Consider the following 22383-nt stretch of genomic DNA (forward strand, 5'->3'; position numbering starts at 1 on the left):
CTTGGCTAGGGTCATTTTGAAGTGGGCCGAGTTTGAACAGCTCATGCTCTACTCGAACTCGAACTCGGCTCGTGTTGCATATCACACGTAGGAGAAAAGGCTACAAACCCTAACTATGCTGGACTTATTAATAACCGGTGTTTTAGTGATGTAATTAATCAAAAAATCGAGGTGATATCCGACATTTCACGCTCCAATAGTGAACAGATGGCAGCAGAAGGACCAGCAGGAGAGAGCGCCGATTGTGCAGCAGCAAGAACTCCCAAATAAGTGGAGAATCGGCTTCACCGGCTGACTTTGTGTGGTGGTCCGAAGGCAATGGCAGCTACTCTGCTTGTGCGGTCGGTCGCTCTCGGGAGGCCTCTCCTCCGCCGCTTTTCCTTCCCCAACCACCCTCCTCCTCCGTCATCGTTCCTCGTTCTCCTCCCCGTCTCCAACCGTCCTCTGTCGAAGCAGAGTCGCCGCCGTTGCTCCAGCGCTGTCGATGGGTGCGTCCGGCGGAGTTACAGCGTCAAAGCAACCCAAGTATCGGGTCCTGGCTCCATCGATTCCCCCATGATGAAGTCCATGGAGAACAAGGTCTCTTTCTCTCTCTCCGTGATTTGTCTGGTGACGATGATGACGGTGGTACTCTTTTTCTGTTTGTTTTCTCTTTTATCGATTGGTTGTGGGTTACTGAAGAAAACATTTGTTGGTCTATTAATTGCGGAATTCTGTGTTAGTTACCAACTTGCAAAACCGTAGGAGAATTAGCTGACCAGAGCAGGAAGTGCCCTTCTCTGTTAGTTAGCAACTTGCAGAATCCTAGGAGAATTCTCTGCCCAGAGTAGGAAGTGCCCTTCTCTGGTAGTTAGCAACTTGCAAATTCATAGGAAAATTAGCTTCCGACATTAGGAAGTGCCCTTTTTTTCAATAACCCACTCTCTCTTTCTCGTGAGTGTTTGGTGTGTGCACCATCGTCCTGTATCTTCCATGTTTTGAAATTTTCTTGGGTTTATTGGCGACAAGCTTAAAAAAAAAGACCTAAGGAATACTTCTGAGATTCTGAATTTATTGCCGGATATTTGAATTTTATGGCAGCATTTTGAAAGACTTTGAAGTAATAAGATACTTTGCAAGGCGCTTAATAAGCCTAGCAATGGACGTTGCAAGCATATATGTAGGTTCTGCATTCACGTCTTAGTAACACTGATGAAGAAGATTCAATGTTGTTGACCCTCTTCAGTGGAAAAGTTCCAATGTAGTTCTCCCTCATTGATACTTAGAAATTATGCTCTTATGTGACATATACATTAGTTCATATATAATGCAAGTACCCAATAGGGGATCAAAACCCAAACTAGATATATTGTTATTAAATCATAAATTTAGTGTATCTGGTTAAATTTCAAAGGTAGGTTGTAAGCAAAGACAGGTCATATACTCTGTCCAGGTCCAATTCCAAGTGGACCAGTGGCTTTTGTGAAAATGTTCTAGGGTATAAAAAGTTATACCATCATAATGCCTATGTTGTAATTTGGTTCTTCTTGTGAGTTGTGTCTCAAATAAGAGAATCCATGTTCACTTGTACTTGTGGGTAGGTTATAGATTAACAGTAGGATCTCAGAGAACTATGAATTTTTGGTTTTAAAAATGTTCATGGATATCTATGAAAATTTTAATGTTGGACTCTTACTAGTATACATATAAGTGATAGTTTTTTTTTCTTAATAACTTTGGTATAATTTCAATCTAAGTAGGATACTTTTCCTTAACTGCATATTGGATTATAATTCCACACATTATTTTTTTATTTAGATTGATAATGGTGATTGTTTTAACTGTTTATATGAATCAGATTGCTCACACACAATACAATGACAAATCAGATCAATTGCTCATATACAATATAGTGACAAATCAATCAGATTATATACACAACACATCTGCCAATCTGATCAGATTGCTCGCACATTATATATCAACAGTCTAATCAGATTGCTCAGTCCCACACATATCGTCAGTCTGATCAGATTGCACATGAACACACACATCGACAATTTGATCAGATTGCATATGTATACACACATCGAGAGTCTGATTAGATTGCACATGTACACACATCGAGAGTCTGATCAGATTGAACAATTACACACATCGGCAATCTGATTGCACATGCATATGCATAGTGCAAATCTGATCAAATTGCACACACGGAACCCAGTGGTAGATCTGATCAGACTTTACACACGCAATATAGTGCAGATCTGATCAGATTGCACACATTCAACATAGTGCAGATCTGATCACAACATCAAATAACATATAAGCAAGTCGGATCAGAACATCCAAATAGCAGATAGGCAACATCCAAATAACATACAGGCAAGTCTGATCAGACTGCACACACATAGTCTATAGGCAAGTCTAATTGAACTGCACACATATTACAAATTGGCAAGTCTAATCAGACTGCTCACACAAATATATTAGCAGATCTGATCAGACTGCTCATAAAAACATATTGGCAGATATGATCAGATTGCTAGTATGCTGAAATTGAAAAATCAAATCAAATCAAATTTGATCCAATAATTTTTTTTTCAGAACATGAACCAAAAATCAACTCAAGAAAAATCGATATCTATGAGAACCAAAAACCATGATATTTCATAACTTAATATTCTAGGGAAATCAAAACCTAAAAAAAAAATCACATATATGCATGAAAACATCACTTTATATATGTACATATATATATATTTTTAAATAAGATTTCCTTTTTTCATCTAAACTTACACATAAAATTAGTTTACATGTATTTCTTCTCATATGAACTTAAAGAGAAATCCGTACCTTAATCATATCATAGAAAGATCGGAAAAATCGATGGATGTATGGTGATAAATGATTTTTCTTCTTTTCTTCCATTTCTCTCTTCCTTCTCTCTTTTCTTTCCTCTTTTTTTTTTTCTTTTTTTTCTTTTCTCTTTTTCCTTCTCTCTCTCTCCCCCCCTGAGTTTGGGATTCTCTCTCTCTTTCTAATTCTCTCCCTCTCTCTCTAGAATCACGATTTCTAGAGAGAGGGAGAGATCTACCCTCTTTATATGTTTTCTAGAATTTTATCTTATTTTTATTTTTATTTTTATTCTTTTAACTAAGATTTCTCTAGAGGGTGACATTCACTCTAGAGTACTCAACTAGGTAGAGTTCCACTTCACATTATCCACTAGATAAATTCAAAATTTATTTAATTAATTATTTAATTATTTATAGAAGATTCCAGAGGGTGTTGCCCCCCTCTGGAAGACCTTCATGGGGTAGAGTTCATCTAATTTAAATTTAAAGTTGAATTTAAAGTTTTAAATTGGCCATGTATGGATTTTAGATTCTGATCTAGACCCAAGATCAAAATCCATATCCAAAATTCATATTGATCCTACCTGGACTAGATCCTAGTTAATATGGGTCCAGATTCATATTAGCTTGGATCAAACAGAGTAGATCCAGTCTCATCCAATCCAGAAAAGGCAAAAATAGAGGCAGGTCATTTTTGAAAAAGTGCGATTTTTGAGCCAACCGTAACACGATTTCAGAAAAATAGGACACCAACATGCTCATGATTACGAGACACATCTAATGGTACACATACTTAATTTTTGCCTCTGAATTTCGCTTGAATTTTCTCTTGATTTTTGCCCAAATTTAAAGGTTAAAAACAAAATTTTTCTCAAATAATATTTAACTTATTTTGGTTTTGTCAGTGGGCTCTGGGCCATGCCCAGACCTGGCTGACATCACCTATATTTAAATATATTTTTCATAATTTTTATTAATTTCATTAAATACTTAATTTAAAAATTATTTTTTTTGAATTTAAAAATCATGAAAAAAATATACGATAGTACACCAATAACTGCAACTGAGTCAACAACACCACCCCCAGGCAAAGTGGGTGAAAGTTCCTTACAATAATGGCCGAAACATATACCTCATATTGGGTTCTTGGGGACAATAATTGCATACGGTATTTTAGTATCCTTATGGTCCCCCACGACCGTCATCCAAGATTCCCACACTATCAAAGGGACATCAAGGAAAAACATTATTACACTGTTTGGTCTCTTTTATCATCTTAATTAATTAAGAGTCATTTACACAAGAACAATTATGTAAATACATGCAATAACAAATTCAGACATTTGCCCTATCAATTTAACAATATAATTAATTTAGAAAAACAAAATTTTCAAAAATCATTTTGCAATGCATAAACAGTTTCAGTAACACATGAGCAATACATGCTCCTATCCTCATAGGCCCATCAGTGGTTCACACACAACCATAAATCAATCTCATAAATAATTCATGTCATTGCAAAATTTAAGTGAACATACATCACACAGATATACAAACTTATGTTCACAATGTACAATCATTAATGCATATTTATGTCCAATGAATGAATGCAATTTTATCAAATTCATCACATTAGCCAAAACTCAACTTTTAAAATCGACCAGTTTCAGCATCTATTCATCTCAGATTTAGATGAATATCCAAAATTGATATTGACTGCAACCCCAATGCACAATCACAACATAAGGATGAATGCAACAATATGCAACAATAATATATATACGTGCCCAACAATATAGCAATATACCATACCTGCTGTTGTTGCATATACATATATGAGCAACATGCGTACCATATGCTGTCGCTGCATACATATGTGCAACAATAATACTTACTGCCAACTTGCTGTCACTACACACACGTGGACAACAACATGCTGGCATCGTGTTTGCTGTCCACTGCACAAGTGTGGACAACATGCTGACAACGTGCTTGCTGTCACAACACAAGTGTAAACAACAACATATATGGATCACACACGTATGAATCAGCCACATGTATATTCAGCAACAAGTATTCACAACAATATGCATGATCAACAACATGTTTGGACAGTCACACGTATGAACAACTGCATGTATGCACAACAATAGTCTTGATCAGCTACATGTATGGACATTCATACTTTTAAACTACATGTATGATCAACATGTATGCACAACAATAGGCATGATCAGCTACATGCATGGACGGTCACATGTATGAACATGTATGATTGACAACATGTATGTACAACAATAGGCATGATCAAGTACATGTATAAACAACAATATGCATGAATAGCAATATGTATAAACAACAATATGCATGATCAGCTTCATGTATGAACCTCAGCATGTAATGAACAGCAATATGTATGAACTGCAACATGAAATGAACAACAATATGTATGAACCACAACATGTAATGAACAACAATATGTATGAACTATAGCATATAATGAACAACACGTGTATGATTAGCAACATGATGACAGCATGTTGCTATTAGTAAACAAGTGTGAACAACACCATGCCGACAACATGTTTGCTGTCGCTGCACACACGTGAACAACATGTTGATGGCATGGTTGCTGTCACAACACAAGTGTGAACAACATCATGCCGACAACATGATTGCTGATACAACACAAGCATAATCAGCACAGTGACAACGTTACTGTACTGACATATATATATATATAAATATATAAACTGCAACAATAATATACCAAAATAACTACCAAAACAACTTCAGATTCAAACTTTGTAAATTGTGGGTCTGATTCAAAAGGAAAGAAGACGCAAACCCCTAATAAAATTGTGCCTATGCTATGAAAAGAAAAGATTGGCAGCTAGTAACATATATATATATATATATATATATATATATATATATATATATATATATATATATATATATATATGCAGGAAGGGAAAATTGACCCAATCAAAAAAATACATTCTAAATTTGTAAAGATTCATAAATCTGTATAAAAATATACAAATTTGATTTCCCTTCAATTCCATGCTTGATTGAATCCATGCTACTCTTCCCATGCATCGGATTAGAAAGAACCTGTACCTTGATTCGAAGATTCGTAAAAGTCTAAAGGAAGGAGACTTTGGAAGAGCTTCTTCTCTTTTGTCTTATCTCTCTCTCTCTCTCTCTTTCTCTCTCCCTCTATGGACATTTTCTCTCTCTCTCTCTCTCTAAGTTACGGTTTCTAGAGGGTCTCTCTTTCTTCTTTTTATAACTAGAGAGGCTCTCTAGAGGGGGGTGACACCCCCTTCTAGATGATTAGGGGTAGAGTTCTACCCAAGGTAGAACTCTACCTCTAACCAACCTTTAACTTTCATTATCTTCTTTATTTTTTTTGTTTTATTTTATATTATCTTTATCCTGTGGAATATTCCACACTAGGAGGGACGCCCCCTTCTAGATGCATTAAGTGGGGTAGAGTTCTACCCGAGGTAGAATTCTACCTCATCCTTTCATCTTTAAATTCATATTTATGTTTTTAAAGTTTAAATTCATTTTAATTTTAAAAGGTATAGATGGATTATGGGTCCGAGTTGGACTCATGATCCAAATACATATCCAATTCCAATTGGATCTCAACCTAGACCGGGTACTAGTCAATATGGATCCTGGACTGAGTTCAGATCCATACTAACATCCATCAAATTATAAATGGAGCGAGTCAAGTCCGATCCAAATCGAAAAAAACCAAAAATAAAGGCCGGTTAAATCAGAAAAACACATTTTCTAAACCAACCGATATCCGAATTCGATAAAACAGATCTCCTATGAGATCTACGCTCCGAAACAGATCTAACTATGGTCCTCGATCCATTTTACTCTCGAATTTTGCCTAAATTTAACCTGAATTTTGCTCAAATTTAAGGGTTAAAAATAAATAAATTCGCAGATTTTTCTTACCATATATGGATCTTGTCAATGGGCCCTGGACCATGTCCAGACCCATGTTAATGTCAGCCCATATTTAATTATTTTTCACAATTTTGTCATATTAAATATAAACATTTAATTAAAATTATATTTTTTTAAGCTTAAAAATTATGAAAAAATTACGAGATATTATAGATTCATCTGGAGCAAAAACTCATCCAGACTCAATTGACTCGTCTAGAGCAAAATTATTGAAGATTTTGAAGTTCAATTCAGTTTCTTGTTGGTAAATGACTAGTTGTGGCTTAGTTGTAACTTAGCATGATGTTTTTTTTATTTAGTGATTTTAGAAGTAATCATGGCCTTTTGTAGCCTTTTTGTATTTATTTTAATTAATATACATTATTTTTATATAAAATCAAAAGTTAACAAAACCCAAACGAGTCACTGAGTTGACGCGCACGAGTCACTATTGGATGAGCCGATTCCCGAGTTGCTTGGTTTTTGAACCATGATGGAGAACCAACCCATTCTTATTGATTGATCTAAATCCACTCCACCTAGTAAAGGCTAGTCTAAAGAAAGAAAGATGGGAACATTGAAGGATTGGGTGAAGCATGGGTGAGGACGATCAAGGCAAGTATTTATCCTTGGGATGGCAGATCTGAGACCATGAGCCAGGTATATGTGAATGGAATGTATGAAGAGATATCTTAGAGCGCTTCCACACTCTAGCAAAGTTATCATGGAATTTTCTCAAAGTATGCTCTCAAACAGAATCTATTGTTAGAAGGAAGAGCATGCTCAGACATTGTCGATCCAAAGCTCTTAGGCAGTCTTTTAAAATTGGCCATGTAACATGTAGGTTGATTGATCATTCTAAGTACATGGCCTGCATGTTGGCTAGAATGGCAATGGTTAATAGTGAAAGAATCTGAAAAGATAAAACTGCCTGATTGGTTTCCAGATTCAATTGAGATCATTTATAATTGCTAGGAGTATACCTAACCTCAGCTTGCCTATAAAAAAAAATAGGAACATGGCAGATGAAAAATCTTAAAATAGATGTGTAATGTCTAGATTGAAGGTGTGCCTGCCTATTGAAAAAAAGGAATGTGTAATTGCTAGGAGTATACCTAACCTCTGAGGATCACTTTTTCCAGTTTTAGAGATAATGATTCTCAGGAGAATCAAAACCTCATGTGAGAAAATGGGACAAAAAAAAAAGATTCTTTAATTTTGAGAGAAAGGGGGTCACTCGGTTGACCTGGTAACTCCTTTTCCAGGGGGAAAGGTTCTCTCTCTCTCTCTCAAAGTACTTGTAAACATGCCATAAATAACTTGAGCCTACTGACCTAGTCAATTAGCAAATCCACATTTCCTTGTCACGAGAGCCCAGGGTAGTGTCCCCAAAATAAAAACGAGCAGCTTGTACATTGTTCTGCATGCTTCCTGTTTGGTTTTGGATAACCTTAATGCATCATTTCTTGATTGAACATGATGGGCCATAACCAACAAAATTGACATTAAATCTTAGTTTGTGTCAAAGGCCTTGTGTGAAATGCCAAAAATTAAGTGAAAGTGAAAGTTAATAGAATTGGGTGATCCATGCAGCAAATGCATCCAGACCAGCACCCTCCAGGCATATCAAACTTATCTGTTGCAGTCTTCCACAGAAAGACCATTCTCTGTGGTGCCACCTTGGCCACTCAAGGGCAGGAAGAGCATAGGAGTCTGTTTCTGTAAGGAAAATGGCTCGGATTACCCTTTGTAATTTGTGTTTTCTGATATTTGAGTGGACTGGTTTTCTGCTGGTTTAATCTCCTGCATGATGATCCTCAATAGGGCCTTATTCTATGACACAAAGGCCCCTTTAGGTTATCTGCTATATAAGATATGTAGCCTTCTCCTGGAACCAGTCCCAGATATAATATCGGAAAGCTACAGTACCAAAAATAACCATACAGACCAGAGTTACCGGAAGCTTCTTAGATAGGTGGGAATCCCGCTTTCCTGAAACTCACTTCGCAAGCATGATACTCATCGCTTTCGAAATTTGATGAGAATCTCAATTCTCCCATGTTTCTCCTATGCTTTCCACGTGCTTCATCTATTCTTCTTATATGTTGTCTCACTCTACTTTTCATGTTTTTTATGTGTTTTCTCTCACGCTTCTCACTCCCATGTGCTTTCTCTAAATTGACAATATCATTTTTAGATTTGTTAAAAATTTAATTCTTACACTAAAAAATCATGAAATTTAATATAACAACAACAACAACAACTACAACAACTACGCCTTCATCCCAAAACAATTGGGGTCGGCGATATGAACCAAAAAAGAAAATCATTCTGGGTCTTCCACATGAATCCTTCTCCTCCTATCATTTCTATCCAATGCCATGTCCTCGGTGAGGTTCAAAGCATTCATATCCTTTCCTATCATCTCCATCCAAGTCTTCTTAGGCCTACCCTGACCTCTTTTAACTAATATATTTTCCCATTTCTCCATCCTTCTAACTGGAGCATCATTAGGCCTTCGCCGAATATGTCCAAACTATCGTAACCGATTTTCTCTCATCTTATTTTCAATGGATGCAACACCTACCTTCTTACGTATCTCCTTGTTTCAAATCTTATCTTTTATTGTATTTCCACACATCCATCTAAGCATACGCATCTCAGCCACACTCATTTTTTGAATATGATGTCTCTTGGCAGCCCAACATTCCGTACCATATAGTAAAACGAGCCTAATTGTCGTCCTATAAAACTTTCCTTTCAACCGCAATGGCATTCTACGATCGCACAATACTCCAGTTGCACTTTTCCATTTCATCCACCCAACCATTATCCTATGATTTACATCTCCATCAATTTCTCCATTTTGATTCCCATTCAATTCTTATATTGTTTTCTTTATTCTTCTCTTCCCGCTTCCTATACATTTTAAAATGCATTGCTTCTTCCTTTTGCTTCTCGTATCATTTTCTGCTTCCACTTTCGCTTCCTAATCTGACAACTTTGATACATGCATTATTTTCTAGCAACTAGGTCTCCTATGATATCAGTTGCCCAAAAAGAGAAGAGTGGATTGGAGGGAGGAGAATGTAATGAAGTGGATCGAATCCGAAGAATATGCAAGAACACACACCTCAATCAAGTGGGAACACTTGATTAAACAATCACACCACCCACACAAGAGTCAAATGAGAAAGTATATTGCATACAAAACTCTTTTGAAAAAGAGATGAATAATACAAAGGCCATGAGGCCTATTTATAATACAAAAGACTAAAGGGGGCAGCCAATATGGCTGTTGGGCTGCTCCCAACGGTCATATTTATGACTGTTGGGAGCAGCTCCAACAACTATATTGGAGCTGGCCCAACAGTAAAAAACAAAAAAATTATAAAAAACAAAAGATAAAAAGGTGAAAAAGGGTTGTCAACCCCTAATGGGCTGACGCCTATTACAGTGAAAAGACTGAAATACCCTTGTTGGGTATTTCAATTACAATATATATATATATATTAACACCCCCCTCAAACTCATGGTGGAACAATCGAGAGTTTGCCAAGTAAGAAGTGAAATCTTGGAGACGGAAGTGCTTTGGTGAAGAAGTCTGCTAATTGATATTCAGACGGAACATAGGGCAATGTGATGGTCTTTCTCAGAAATTCTTCACGAACGTAGTGGCAATCCATCTCAATGTGTTTCGTCTTCTCATGAAATGTATGATTGTTTGCAATGTATACAATGCTCTTGTTGTCAAAGCATAATCTTGAAGGTTCTGCAATATGAACCCTCAAGTCATCGAAAAGTTGTCTTAGCCACACTAACTCTGACGTAATTATCGCCATGGCACGATACTCAACTTCAGTGGAGAGTGACACCTTCTGATACACATAAACCAGTGGTTGAGCGTCTATCATTGACATCCCCTCCCCAATCAGAATCAGAATATCCAATGACTTCTAGTGAGGAGGCGAATGATAAAAACAATCCAAGATTAATAGATTTTTTAATATATCTAACAATTCTCATTATAACACTCGTATACACTGTAGTGGGAGCATGCTGAAATTGACTAGTAGAATGAATAGCATGAGATATATCAGGACGAGTAATAGAAAGATAAGATAAAGCCCCAATCGTTTGTCTCTAGGGTGTTGGATCTTGCAAGGGCTCTCCATCATCTTTCTTCATTTTGACATTTATGACTTTCGGAGTATCGACCAATTTTTCATCTGAGAGTCTTGATCTTTCAATGAACTCCGCTGCGTATTTAGTCTGTGACAAAAAATAACCACGATGTGAGTAAACAACTTCTATTCTATGAAAGTATCGTAAAAAACCAAGATCTGTACATCTTTGATATGGTTAACTCCCTACTTATCATCTCCTGTGATTATCATGTCATTTACGTAAAGAAGTAGGATCACCATTCCTGTATTAGAAGACTTAACAAACAATGCAGTGTCAGTAAAACAAGATTTAAAATGAAGTTGTGCCATCACATTACTAAATCTATCATACCAAGCTTTGGGGGCTTGTTTCAAGCTATATAAGGCCTTACGTAATCGAATAGTTTTTTCATGTGCTAAAGCCAAGCCCGGTGGAGGATTCATGTACACCTCTTCATCCAAATTACCATTTAAAAATGCATTTTTAACATCCATTTGAAATATAGACTATTTTCTAATCGATGCTATAGTAATGAGCAGTGTTATTAAAAACGCGCCTCAAGGCGCAAAAAGCGCGCCTCGCCTTAAGGCGAGGGGCTTTATGCCTTGAGGCGTATGGGTAAAGCGTAAAAGGCCTGAGGCGTGCGCCTCATACGCCTTGAGGCGCACGCCTCGAGGCGAGGCGCGCCTCAGGATGAGGCGCATATGCCTCAATAATTTTGGTCAAATGAGGGTCAAAACCCTCATTTGACCAAAATTTAGGGCTTAAACATAAAGGGGTCGGGGGCCTTTATGTTTAAGCCCCTCTTTTTTTTTCACAGCAGACTCTCACAGAAACTCTCACAGTAGTCTCTCTCTCGGCTCTCACAGCATTCTCTCGCTCTCTTGTGGTGAAGCCCCAAAATAGGTTCTCTCTCTCGTTTCTAGTTTTTTCTCTCTCTCGTTCTCCTCTTCTTCTTCTTATCTCTTCTCATTCTCAGCCCATTTACACGTCTTCCTCAAGGTAGCTTTGTGCATAAATTAATGGGGACAGCATGATGCAACCAATTTTTCCATGTTCATTCATATATTTTTGTAATACATAGATGCTGTTAAAAGTAGGATTATGATGGATTTCTATTCTATTGGGTCTAATTTTATTGCTTTAGAAATGAATGCAAAAATGATTTATCAGGTTGACTGGGATTCAGTTCTGATCATTTAGACCCGAATCAGATTTAATGCGGTTAAGTTGGATCTGAATCGAAACTATATGTGGTAATACTGGATCCCATAAAAAAATAAAGTGAAAAGCATGTTATTTGCATGTAGAAAATGCAAATGGATTGGATTTTGATCTATCTTACAATATTTATCTGGATAAAAAAATAATCCAATTTAATAGATCCATTTGCATCCCAAGCTGGAAATCATATCAGCTCGTTGCTAGTCCATCCAACGCAATCCTATCTGTTTCAATATAAAACATAATCTTTCCTGATAGAACACAAATTCTATATGATCTGTATTCAAATGCGGATCAATTTTAATTAGTTTGTGACTTTTACACGTAGACATGTTTCAACCTCTTCTTTCACCAAATCAAGTATTGCCTTATAAAATTTAATTCTGACTAAAAGTTTCTTACAATAGATCTAGTTCGGATTTGGATTTAAAATTACCATTTAAAATTTATTTTGGATGTGGATCAGCCTTGTCCCCAGTCTCCTGACCCATATATGATCTCATTATTTCCTAGGATATTGTAATTGTGAGCATAAAAGGTACCTAGGTATTCAATTGGATCAGCCTTGGCTCCACCCTTTACTTCTTCTGCTTCGAGCCACACATGTTGTTATTGCTAATATGCATTTTGTTGTTAATGTTAATTTTTTATTGAATGAATGCTCAGATTTTATTTCTTAGATACTTACATAGATCATATTTTTTCCATATTTATTTGAGATTTTTTATTTTTTGTTGGTTGTTGCTTCATCAATAAAGCATTTCTTATTTATTTATAATTTTAGATAATTTTTATAGTTTTTTTTAAGTTTTAATAAATTTTTTTTGGAGGCTTACGCTTTGCGCCTCGAGGCTTACGCCTCGCCTTAGATTTTGGTGGAGCCCCTCGCTACGCCTCAACGCTTTTCACAACACTGATAATGAGAGTTCTAACAACGGTCATTCGAGCGACTGGGGCAAATGTCTCATCATAGTCTATCCCATATTCTTGATTGTATCCTTTGACCACTAACCTAGCTTTATATATTTCTAATGTTCCATCGTACTTGGTTTTTACTTTGTATACTTATCTGCATCCTATAGTTTTTCTTCCTTTAGGTAATGTTTGAATTTCTCAAGTTTTTGCTCTTTCTAATGCTTCTAATTCATCGTTCATGGACTTAACCCATTCTTGATGATGTTTAGCCTCAAGGTATGATTGAGGTTCAAAATACGAGTGAATGGCCATTAGACACGATCTATACCTTGGTTCAAAAGAATTATATGATACAAATCTACTAGGAGCTTTTAAAATTCTTATAGATTTTTAAGGCTAAAATAATTTTCTTCTTGGTTTTGAGAGTATCTTTTTAGGGTACATGGTGGCCGACCTTTGGTACGTCGAGCATAGGTTTGTAAATTATTGTGAGATAGGTCTATATCATCAAGATTCCTTCTCGCATTCTCATTTGCCTCATGCATATCTTCACTTTCATGAATATTTTCACACTTATCATTGACTAGGTTAAAGAGGAACGAATAATCACAACTCTTTTGGATTTTTTCTTTGCTAAAACCGTTTTTATTTTCAAGGAATGTTACATTTCGAGAAACATACAATTTGTTTCTTTCAATGTCATAACACCTATATCCTTTTTGGTTTTCGGCATAACTTAAAAACACACAAGGAATTGCTTTATGAGAGAGTTTATCATTCTTGTTGGTAAGAACAAAACACTTGCACCTGAAGACCCTCAACTTTTTGTAATCAGGATACATTTTATAAAGTTTTTCAATAGGGGAGACATTTTTAATATTTTTTGAAGGCATTCTATTTATTAAATAGACCGCCATAAGGGCGGCTTCGACCCAAAAATCTTTTGGAACATTTCTAGATACTAGAAGTGTTCTGGTGGTCTCAATAATGTGTCTATGCTTTCTTTCGGCAAGTCCATTTTGTTGAGGAGTGTATGAACACGATTTTTGCTGAACAATCTCATTTAGGTCAAGATAATTTTCAAACTCTTTTGACACAAATTCTTCCCCGGAATCAGTTCTAAAGATTTGAATATTGGTTTTAAATTGATTCTTTATATAACTATGAAATTTTTTAAAACAATCAAATACTTCTGATTTGTGTTTTAGAAAGAATATCCAAAAGTGTCTACTATAATCGTCTACAAACACAACATAATAGGAAACACCTCTTTTGTACACGACCAGAGCCGATCCTCATACATTTGAATGCACTAATTCAAATGAATTCTTAGTTATAACGTGTCTTGGTCCAAAATGTAAAGACTTCATTTTGCCATGAATGCAATCTTCACATACAAAATTTTTTTATTTACAATTTGAAAGAAATGAAAACAATTATAATTTGGTCACACTAGGGTGTCCTAGTCTTTTGTGCCAAATTTTTATATCTTTTTTTTTTTCCACAAAATTACAAAAAAATTATTTTGGTAATTCAAGATTGTCCATGACATAGAGATCTCCTCTTCTATGGCCTCACCCAATCGGCTTTTCGGACTGGAAATCCTGTATTAGACAACCATTAGATGAAAAAACTATTTTGTAACCATAATCCGCAATTTGAGAAACCGATAAAAGATTTAAATTTAATTTTGGTACTACTTTGGTATGTGAAAGATAAGTGTTTTTTGATAAATACCAAAACTTTTAATTTTCAAAGATGTGCTATCGGCAGTTGAAACACAAAAATCATTTGGATTAAACTTGCATTCGGTCAATATAGACTCATTAAGGGTCATATGAAATAAAGTACCAGAGTCAAGGATCCAAGAGGTCTTACCATGGTTGTCACTTGTAGATATGGCCGCTCTCGAATAAGAAGTAGCTTGAGCTTTAAGCATAGGTGGTAGTGCCTCCATTAGTTGAGCTAAAGAGAGCGAGCCGATGCATTTGGAGTCGTCCATTTCACTCTTTCAACCAAAGCCAATTTTTTGTCTTCTTTATGATCCTCCTTCTTTCTTTTGGGACAAAAAATGTTTGATGTCTCCCGGTTCATAACAATGATAACAAATAATTTTTTCACTCCTTTTAAAATCATGATCACCTCTCTTTTCATAGTTGTTGGGATTTCTACCATTCTCATTTCTTAAAAAATGAGGTGGTTTATAGCTCTTGGTATGATTTCCGGGCTTTGACATAGCAAACACAGATTCTTCATCTTTAGAAGTGGATGACTTTTTCAATCTATTTTCTTCCATCGTTAAATTTTCAAGAGTTTCAACTATGGAAGGGACCCATCCTCTATGAAGAAGAGCAGATTTAGTTTCTTCAAATTCGGGCCTAAGCCCATTTATGAATTGATAGAAATGCTCCGCTTTGATTTGATTTTCGCGTAGTTCAACATCTTGTGGGCAATACCACTTTGGTTCAAGAAGAGCCAATTCATCTCAAAGGAGAGAGAGCGAGCATTATAGTATTCCCTTATGCTCTTCTCTTCTTAAGTCATGATCCTTACTTTGTTTTGGACGTTACATATATGTGCGATATCCTTAAGACTATACATGTCTTTAAGGTATTTTCATGCATCACTAGCGAAATCAAACTTCGCTAAACTAGAACACTTGTGGATGTCCATACTATTGATGAGCCATCCAATAATTTTGGAATGACCCATCCTCCATTCCTTTCATCTTTGCTCATAGTCGAAAACCGCTTTAGCCATTTCCTCTCCTTGAAACGTAACTTCTTTTTCATTCTCGATTTTTGTAAGAATGAGTTTAGGCTCCTTTTCGGTGCCATCAACCAATCCCCAAAGTCCTTTTTCCCATATTTTATGTTTTACTATGGATGCCCATATCACATAGTTTGTGTCATTTAGGCGTAGGGGAATGGAGACTATTACCTCCCTCTCATTCTCCATTTACAACAAGTGGATAGAGAGAGAAAGAAAAAGAAAGAGAGAACGAGGAAGAAAATACAAGACTTTTTTTCCGAAGTGGTTCGCTTCCCGATGCAACAATTCGTGATTTGTTGTATTTTGCCAAGCTCACGATCCTCCTCTTGATATTGTCACGATCTTCTCTAAAAACGGCTTTTGGAAATTGGAACACCCAAGCTTTGATATCATGTAATGAAGTGGATCGAATCTGAAGAATATGCAAGAACACACACCTCAATCAAGTGTTCGAATAATCACACCACCCACACAAGGGTCAAATGAGAAAGTATATTACATACAAAACTCTTTTGAAAAAGAGAAATAATACAAAGGCCATGAGGCCTATTTATAATACAAGAGGCTAAAGGGGGCAGCCAATATGGCTGTTGGGAGACTCTTGGGAGCAGCTCCAACAGCTATATTGGAGCTGGCCCAACAGTCAAAAACAAAAAATTATAAAAAACAAAAAATAAAAAGGTGAAAAAGGGTTGTCAGCCCCTAATGGGCTGACGCCTATTACAGTGAAAAGACTGAAATACCCTTGCTGGGTATTTCAGTTACAATACATGTATATATATATATTTTAACAGGGAAGGGATGCTTAAACTGCCTATTTATTCTTTTATGGAGGAACACAACCTATAAGACAATTCAACAAAGTAACATTTATATAAGCTCAGACCTAGATCTTTGTGAAAATTGCAGTACTTGTGAAATTAATTATAAATGAAAAGTAGACGATGGCCTAAATAAGTCACATAAATTCTGAAACCTTTTCCTCTGATGCCAGGTAGACATGTAACTTAAGTTTCCTTGTTATACAAAGCATGCTATGTGAAAATGAAAAAATGACCAAAAATGTCCAATAATGAGCACAAACCAAAAATGTTCTTATAGGGGAAAAAATAGTAGGTCTGGCAGCAAATATTATGCAACAAGTTAAATTCCTTCTCATGAATTAACCAATTGGGTTGGGTCTGCAGAATAACATGAAATGGTTGATTATCTGTATTTTCATGCATGTAAGCATGAATAGTAGCAAGCATGCTTCACAATCACATGAATGGCTGCAGTATCAAAGCAAATATGAGCAAGACCCCCTACAGAATTCTTATCTCCCCACTGCTGCAGGTGCTGAAGGATAGATGGGTACTTCATGTCATGTACCTTTTTTCTGCATCCAAGCCATGCTTAATATGTTATATGTTTGAGTCTCAAGTTTCACAATAAAAATGGTCTGGCACCTGTTTTTTTTACCCTTTTTGCTGCACATAGTTAACCCAATTATATTTAGTGGGTTTGTAGCTTATCATCTATTTCAACATATTTCAACAGATTAAGGAGCAACTAAATGCAGATCAAGTCATTGTCAGAGATGCTTATGGAGATGGTCGGCATGTTAGGTATGCTTCTCTGTTGCTTTCTCACATTATGCAAGTGTACTGATGAGTTATTAACTAGGCATTTTTGTTACTTACTGATTTCATGTTTAGTTAACTAAATAATAAAAGTTTGTTTTCTGGCATGGTTGACTGTCTTCTATCTTGAAACATATCTAATGCAAATTCCTGGTCCTGATAACATGCATAAGCTTTATGTTGGTCCCTTCCCATTGTATATCTGTCCTATTCCAATAGTTAGGTTGAGAACTAAGATTGCTTGAAGGTACGAGGACCATTTACCAGAGTGAGGATTATCCCGTATTATGCTTGATAACCAAGTGATGGCACTTTCCAAAAACCAATTGTTTATGGGCTAGTTTGAAAGAGTTTTAGTGTGACATTAGAATATGACTCTGAGTTATCTTGCCTTTATTGCTTTGTATCATGATTTTTTGGGAAAATGATTGCCAAAAATCTTTCTTATTGGGATGAGATTTATTAGGATATCAGCAGGTTGGAGTTGGGTTCAGTATTGTTTCAAGTGGATCTCTACGTTAAATCCAAACTTCAACCATGTAATATGCATAAAGAAGCTGCACAGTAAGAAATGAGAACTTAGTTCACTCCAACAGCAAGACCAGCTTATGCTAATTCTAGACATCAAGTCCGGATTTTAGCTCATCTGCTCTATAGGCTACCGGAATGCTTTTCATCTAATGTGGCATCATGTATGTGTCCAGAACCAATCTTGATTGTAATTCAGATATCTGAACTTGAACAATTTTTTATTGAGACTTTTCCCATTATGTCCAGCATGCATGGACACAGATCAGCTTGTTGCTGACTCAAATTCCAGCTGTTGACAGCCATAAACTTATCCTAAACAGTGGTTGATCTTTGTCTCAAATTTTTCTCACAACCAATCAATCATGGGCATCTAACAATTTTATAAACAAACACATTAAAAGATATGGGTCTTTTCCCCAGTAAAACTAATAAATGTGTCATTTGTTCTTTATAAAAGTACTAAAATGTCAACAGTAGAGGTAATTAATGCATGAAACTACCATGTCACTTCTGTTTTTATTAGGTGTAAGTTTATCACGAACTTGTTAACATTCGTGAAGTCTCTCTCTCTCTCTCTCTCTCTCACTGTAACGCCCCAAATTTCAAACTTGCGAACCTTTTCAGAAAAACAGGCAAGAGACTAGAAATATCTCTTTTCTTCAGAGTTGTTTTATGAAATCAGCGGAAGATTTTTCTTTTGATAAATCATAAGGCAAGCTGACAACTTTGGGCACGATAGCTAAAAGAACCAAAACTCACAAGATTCAGATATCCCAAGGAAAATCCGATACAAACCCATAACGTCCAGGACGCGAGCTAAGAGCAGGAAGAAGAAGTCTTGAAGCCATCTTACCATCGCGCCATCGCCCGTAGAGTACCAAATCATCACCTGTACCCATAGAATGGGTTAGTTTCGCGAAAAACTAGTAGGTGCACAATAGAGACTAATAGGAAACTGAATTAAGTACATTTAATTCAGTAGGCTACGCAGTTTAAAGCAGATATGCAGTTAAACAGGTAAGCAATGCAAGCAGGTGAATAGTGCAAACGCGTAAGTAGTACAAGCGAATAAGTAGTGCAAGCGAGTAAGGCGTGCAAACGAGTCAGCAGTTCAAAGCAAGTAAGCAGTTCAAAGCAAGTAAGCAGTGCAACTGACCAACGCATACGATCAATTTGATCGTAAGCTGTGAACTACTACGTAACAAGCTTGTCCTCGTTCCTAGAACGAGGTCTCTGCATCTAATCACCACCAGGACATAGCTTGTCACTCACTACTTCTAACCAACGCTTTGTCCTGAACGACCTTAATCTATCCTCATCTCTCAAAGTCTTACGCGGCTAACCGTCACCGGTTATGACGCACTAAGGCGTCATACCTTCTCAGAAAAGCCCACCCTTCCGTAGAAGGTCCAAAACATGATCACTAACTCAAATCGCTAACGATCTGATTCTCACACCTGAGTCAAGCATATAATCATGCTAAAACAGAAAGCCGAAACTATGAATTCATAGTTGGTTATCACAAACAATCTCAGAAGATCGTCACAGCTCACCATAACTTTTTGTGGTAAGCAAAAACACAAGATCCACATCGGATCGCTCGGTCCGGGAGATATACGACCTGACAAGGAATTACCGCTCTAGAGGGTATACTCGGTCTTGAACCATACACTTCCTCACAGGAGTTCACCGTCTTTGCGGCTACCCGTTCGTGGACAGTGTACATCCTCACAGAGATCTCCCACTCTAGCCGGGTCACCTGATCTGGGAAAAGTATAACCTCACAGCGAAACCTTTGGGAGATCAGTCCCTAACAAATGCCATATCCAATGAAAATCATTGCGATACACGCATCCACACAAATGACCGCTCTCAGGGTCGATAGCCACTAATACAAACAACAAGATCAATGCCCGGATCACCTGGTCTGGGACATGTATAACCTCACAAGGAATTCCGCCCTAGATGGTATACCTGGTCTTGGACCATACACTTCCTCACAGGAGTTCATCGTCTTTGCGGCTACCCGTTCGTGGACAGTGTACATCCTCACAGAGAATCTACCACTCTAGCCGGGTACCTGGTCTTGATCATACACGCCCTCGCAGATAATCCTTTGGAGATCAGGTGCTCGACAGACACCCCCACTCAGTGATACATGCATCAATAATCGACTGCTCTAAACCATTGACCGCCTCGGGGTCGGTAGCCACAATATGGGCACAAACATGCATATCAGCAATGTGCATCATATCACTTCACATATAAGCATAATATCCTACGCATCGTGTTATTGCCACAAAGAATATTGCAATCCTCAAATGGGCCCTCAAAGCATGTGTAAACGACACATGAGAACGCGCAGATATGGCAATCCAGTTGATTCTATGGGCGAAGGGTAACTAACTCTACCCGTCAGCCAAACAAAACAACTGAATAAGACAAGCACTCATAACAATGCTCGTAAAACATATAATTACCATAAAATGGCTCAGTCCATCGACAAATAATTAAATTAATCGTAAGGCATAAACCATTACATCATAAGCCATTCATAAGCAATCATACGACAACAGTTATATCACAATATGTAAGCAACTTATAAGACAAGCGGCCACATCAATCCTAGTTGCCACCAGTTTGTAGATTACGAGATGTATGCAATCACATCAATCATAAGAGATGCAAGCCAACAAGTGCTACGCTACAATAAGCACCAAACAGTTCGACCAAGGGATAAAGCAAGTCACATGCTAATATGTAGCAACTGACATAATGCTATTATTATAAGTATTTAACCAGTATGAGAAGCTCCTTATTACTCTGCAAAAAACTGCGTAAGCAGTTTAACCAACTAGAGTAACGCCTTGACAGGCGTGCACAGCTCAACGAGTAGCATACTGAACTATCGAGCAAGCAAGCGAATCAGTAGTGCAAGAGAAGCAGTAGTGAAAGCGAAGCAGTAGTGCAAGCGAATCTCACGACTCAATGACCAGTGTGAACAGACCTTATGTTTCGATAATTACGAACCTGCGGGTACGCGCAGGCAAAACGTAGAATCAACTGAAACTAGTTCGGGCGTCTGTTATTCTATGTATTTTCAATAACCCGAATAGCTAGTTGAGTTCGCTCCAAAGGGACGACTTTAGCCGAGAGAGGATTCCCCAAAGGAGGCTGTGCCACGGACGCATCCAACTTCTGCAGAAGTGTTGAGCTAACTAATGTAGCCCGTTTCCCCTAACTCCAATGACTGGGGAGGCCAGATCGTTGCCCGTAGGGTGGTTGTTAACAACCTGTCCATTGGAGTTTGTACCGCTCTGTCCTCTCCCTTGACAGACAACCAGAAACGAATAGGTACGTTAGGGGTTGCTTAACTAACGACCCATTCTATGCTGTGGTATTTAAACCACTCGAGCATCTTGCCCGTGAAGGCGAATGTGAGGCCATTTATGTGATTACAACATTTTGCATTTAGCGTTGTTCGAGGTCGCACGACCGTCTCATCCGATCATCGCAGTACTAGACGTGTCGTGCACGACTATAAGTACTCTAGGATGAAAGGGGTATAGCTCCTCAATAGAAGCCTCAACAGGAGTGTTTCACAAAGATGTAAAGTTTATCAACTTTACTTTATCTTTTGAAACAACAGTACCTTGTGCCAACATTATGCACGTGATTATCTCAAATCACATCCACTATCGGGGTATCTACATGCCTCGCATGACTCGACACCGACCTCGATAGACGGGATACGGGTTTCTCAACAGGACACCCGCTAAGAAGTTCGCTCGAACCCCCAAATCGGGATCACCCAAGATATGCCAAAAAGGCGAGCAGAACCAGCCAGTCACATCCTTCCAAATGCTTCGATTTGGAGCAGTCTTTGATGCTTTTGCGCAGCTCCCTGAAACCTCAAGTCGACTCTGCAGGACTGCACACACGAAGAGCCAGGATCCTTGCGAGGTATTCTTCTCCTTAGACGAAGATGTGCCGCTCGCTCCCGACTGAACTCTTGTTGCAAGAGGGAGAGGGGCCCCTTGCATCCTCCACGAGGATGCCTTTAAGGCATACGCAAAGAGCAAGAACCTGCACGTCATCTGCAATAGCAGGGCAATACCAACACATATGCAAAGGCAAGAGCCTAGGCGCAAAGCGCGACGGCAAAGTAAAGGCGGTAAGCAGAAGTGCAACGCAAACCTGTGCGCGATGCGCAACGGCAAAGTAAAGGACAAGGATCACGAAACTGCATCCTTGAGTTAAATGCGTACTCGTATAAATATATATATATATTTATTTAATGGTCTCTTTTTAGTTAATTGAACTTAATTCAATCGTCCAAGTCT

General features: G+C 37.5%; 1 protein-coding gene across 1 annotated transcript in view; it reads left to right on the forward strand.

The window, feature by feature from the left end:
* Positions 1 to 231: 231 nt before the first annotated feature.
* LOC149822485 (BolA-like family protein) overlaps positions 232 to 22383 on the forward strand; it is a 36165-nt gene continuing 14013 nt past the window's right edge. The window contains exons 1-2 of the mRNA XM_089981569.1: positions 232 to 579; positions 17427 to 17494. Coding sequence (XP_089837695.1) covers positions 319 to 579; positions 17427 to 17494 — 329 coding nt within the window. The 5' untranslated portion in view covers positions 232 to 318. The remainder of the gene's footprint in view (positions 580 to 17426; positions 17495 to 22383) is intronic.

The sequence above is a fragment of the Nuphar pumila genome, chromosome 11 (assembly GCF_984573655.1).
Source record: "Nuphar pumila chromosome 11, dmNupPumi1.hap1.1, whole genome shotgun sequence".
Lineage (NCBI taxonomy): Eukaryota > Viridiplantae > Streptophyta > Magnoliopsida > Nymphaeales > Nymphaeaceae > Nuphar > Nuphar pumila.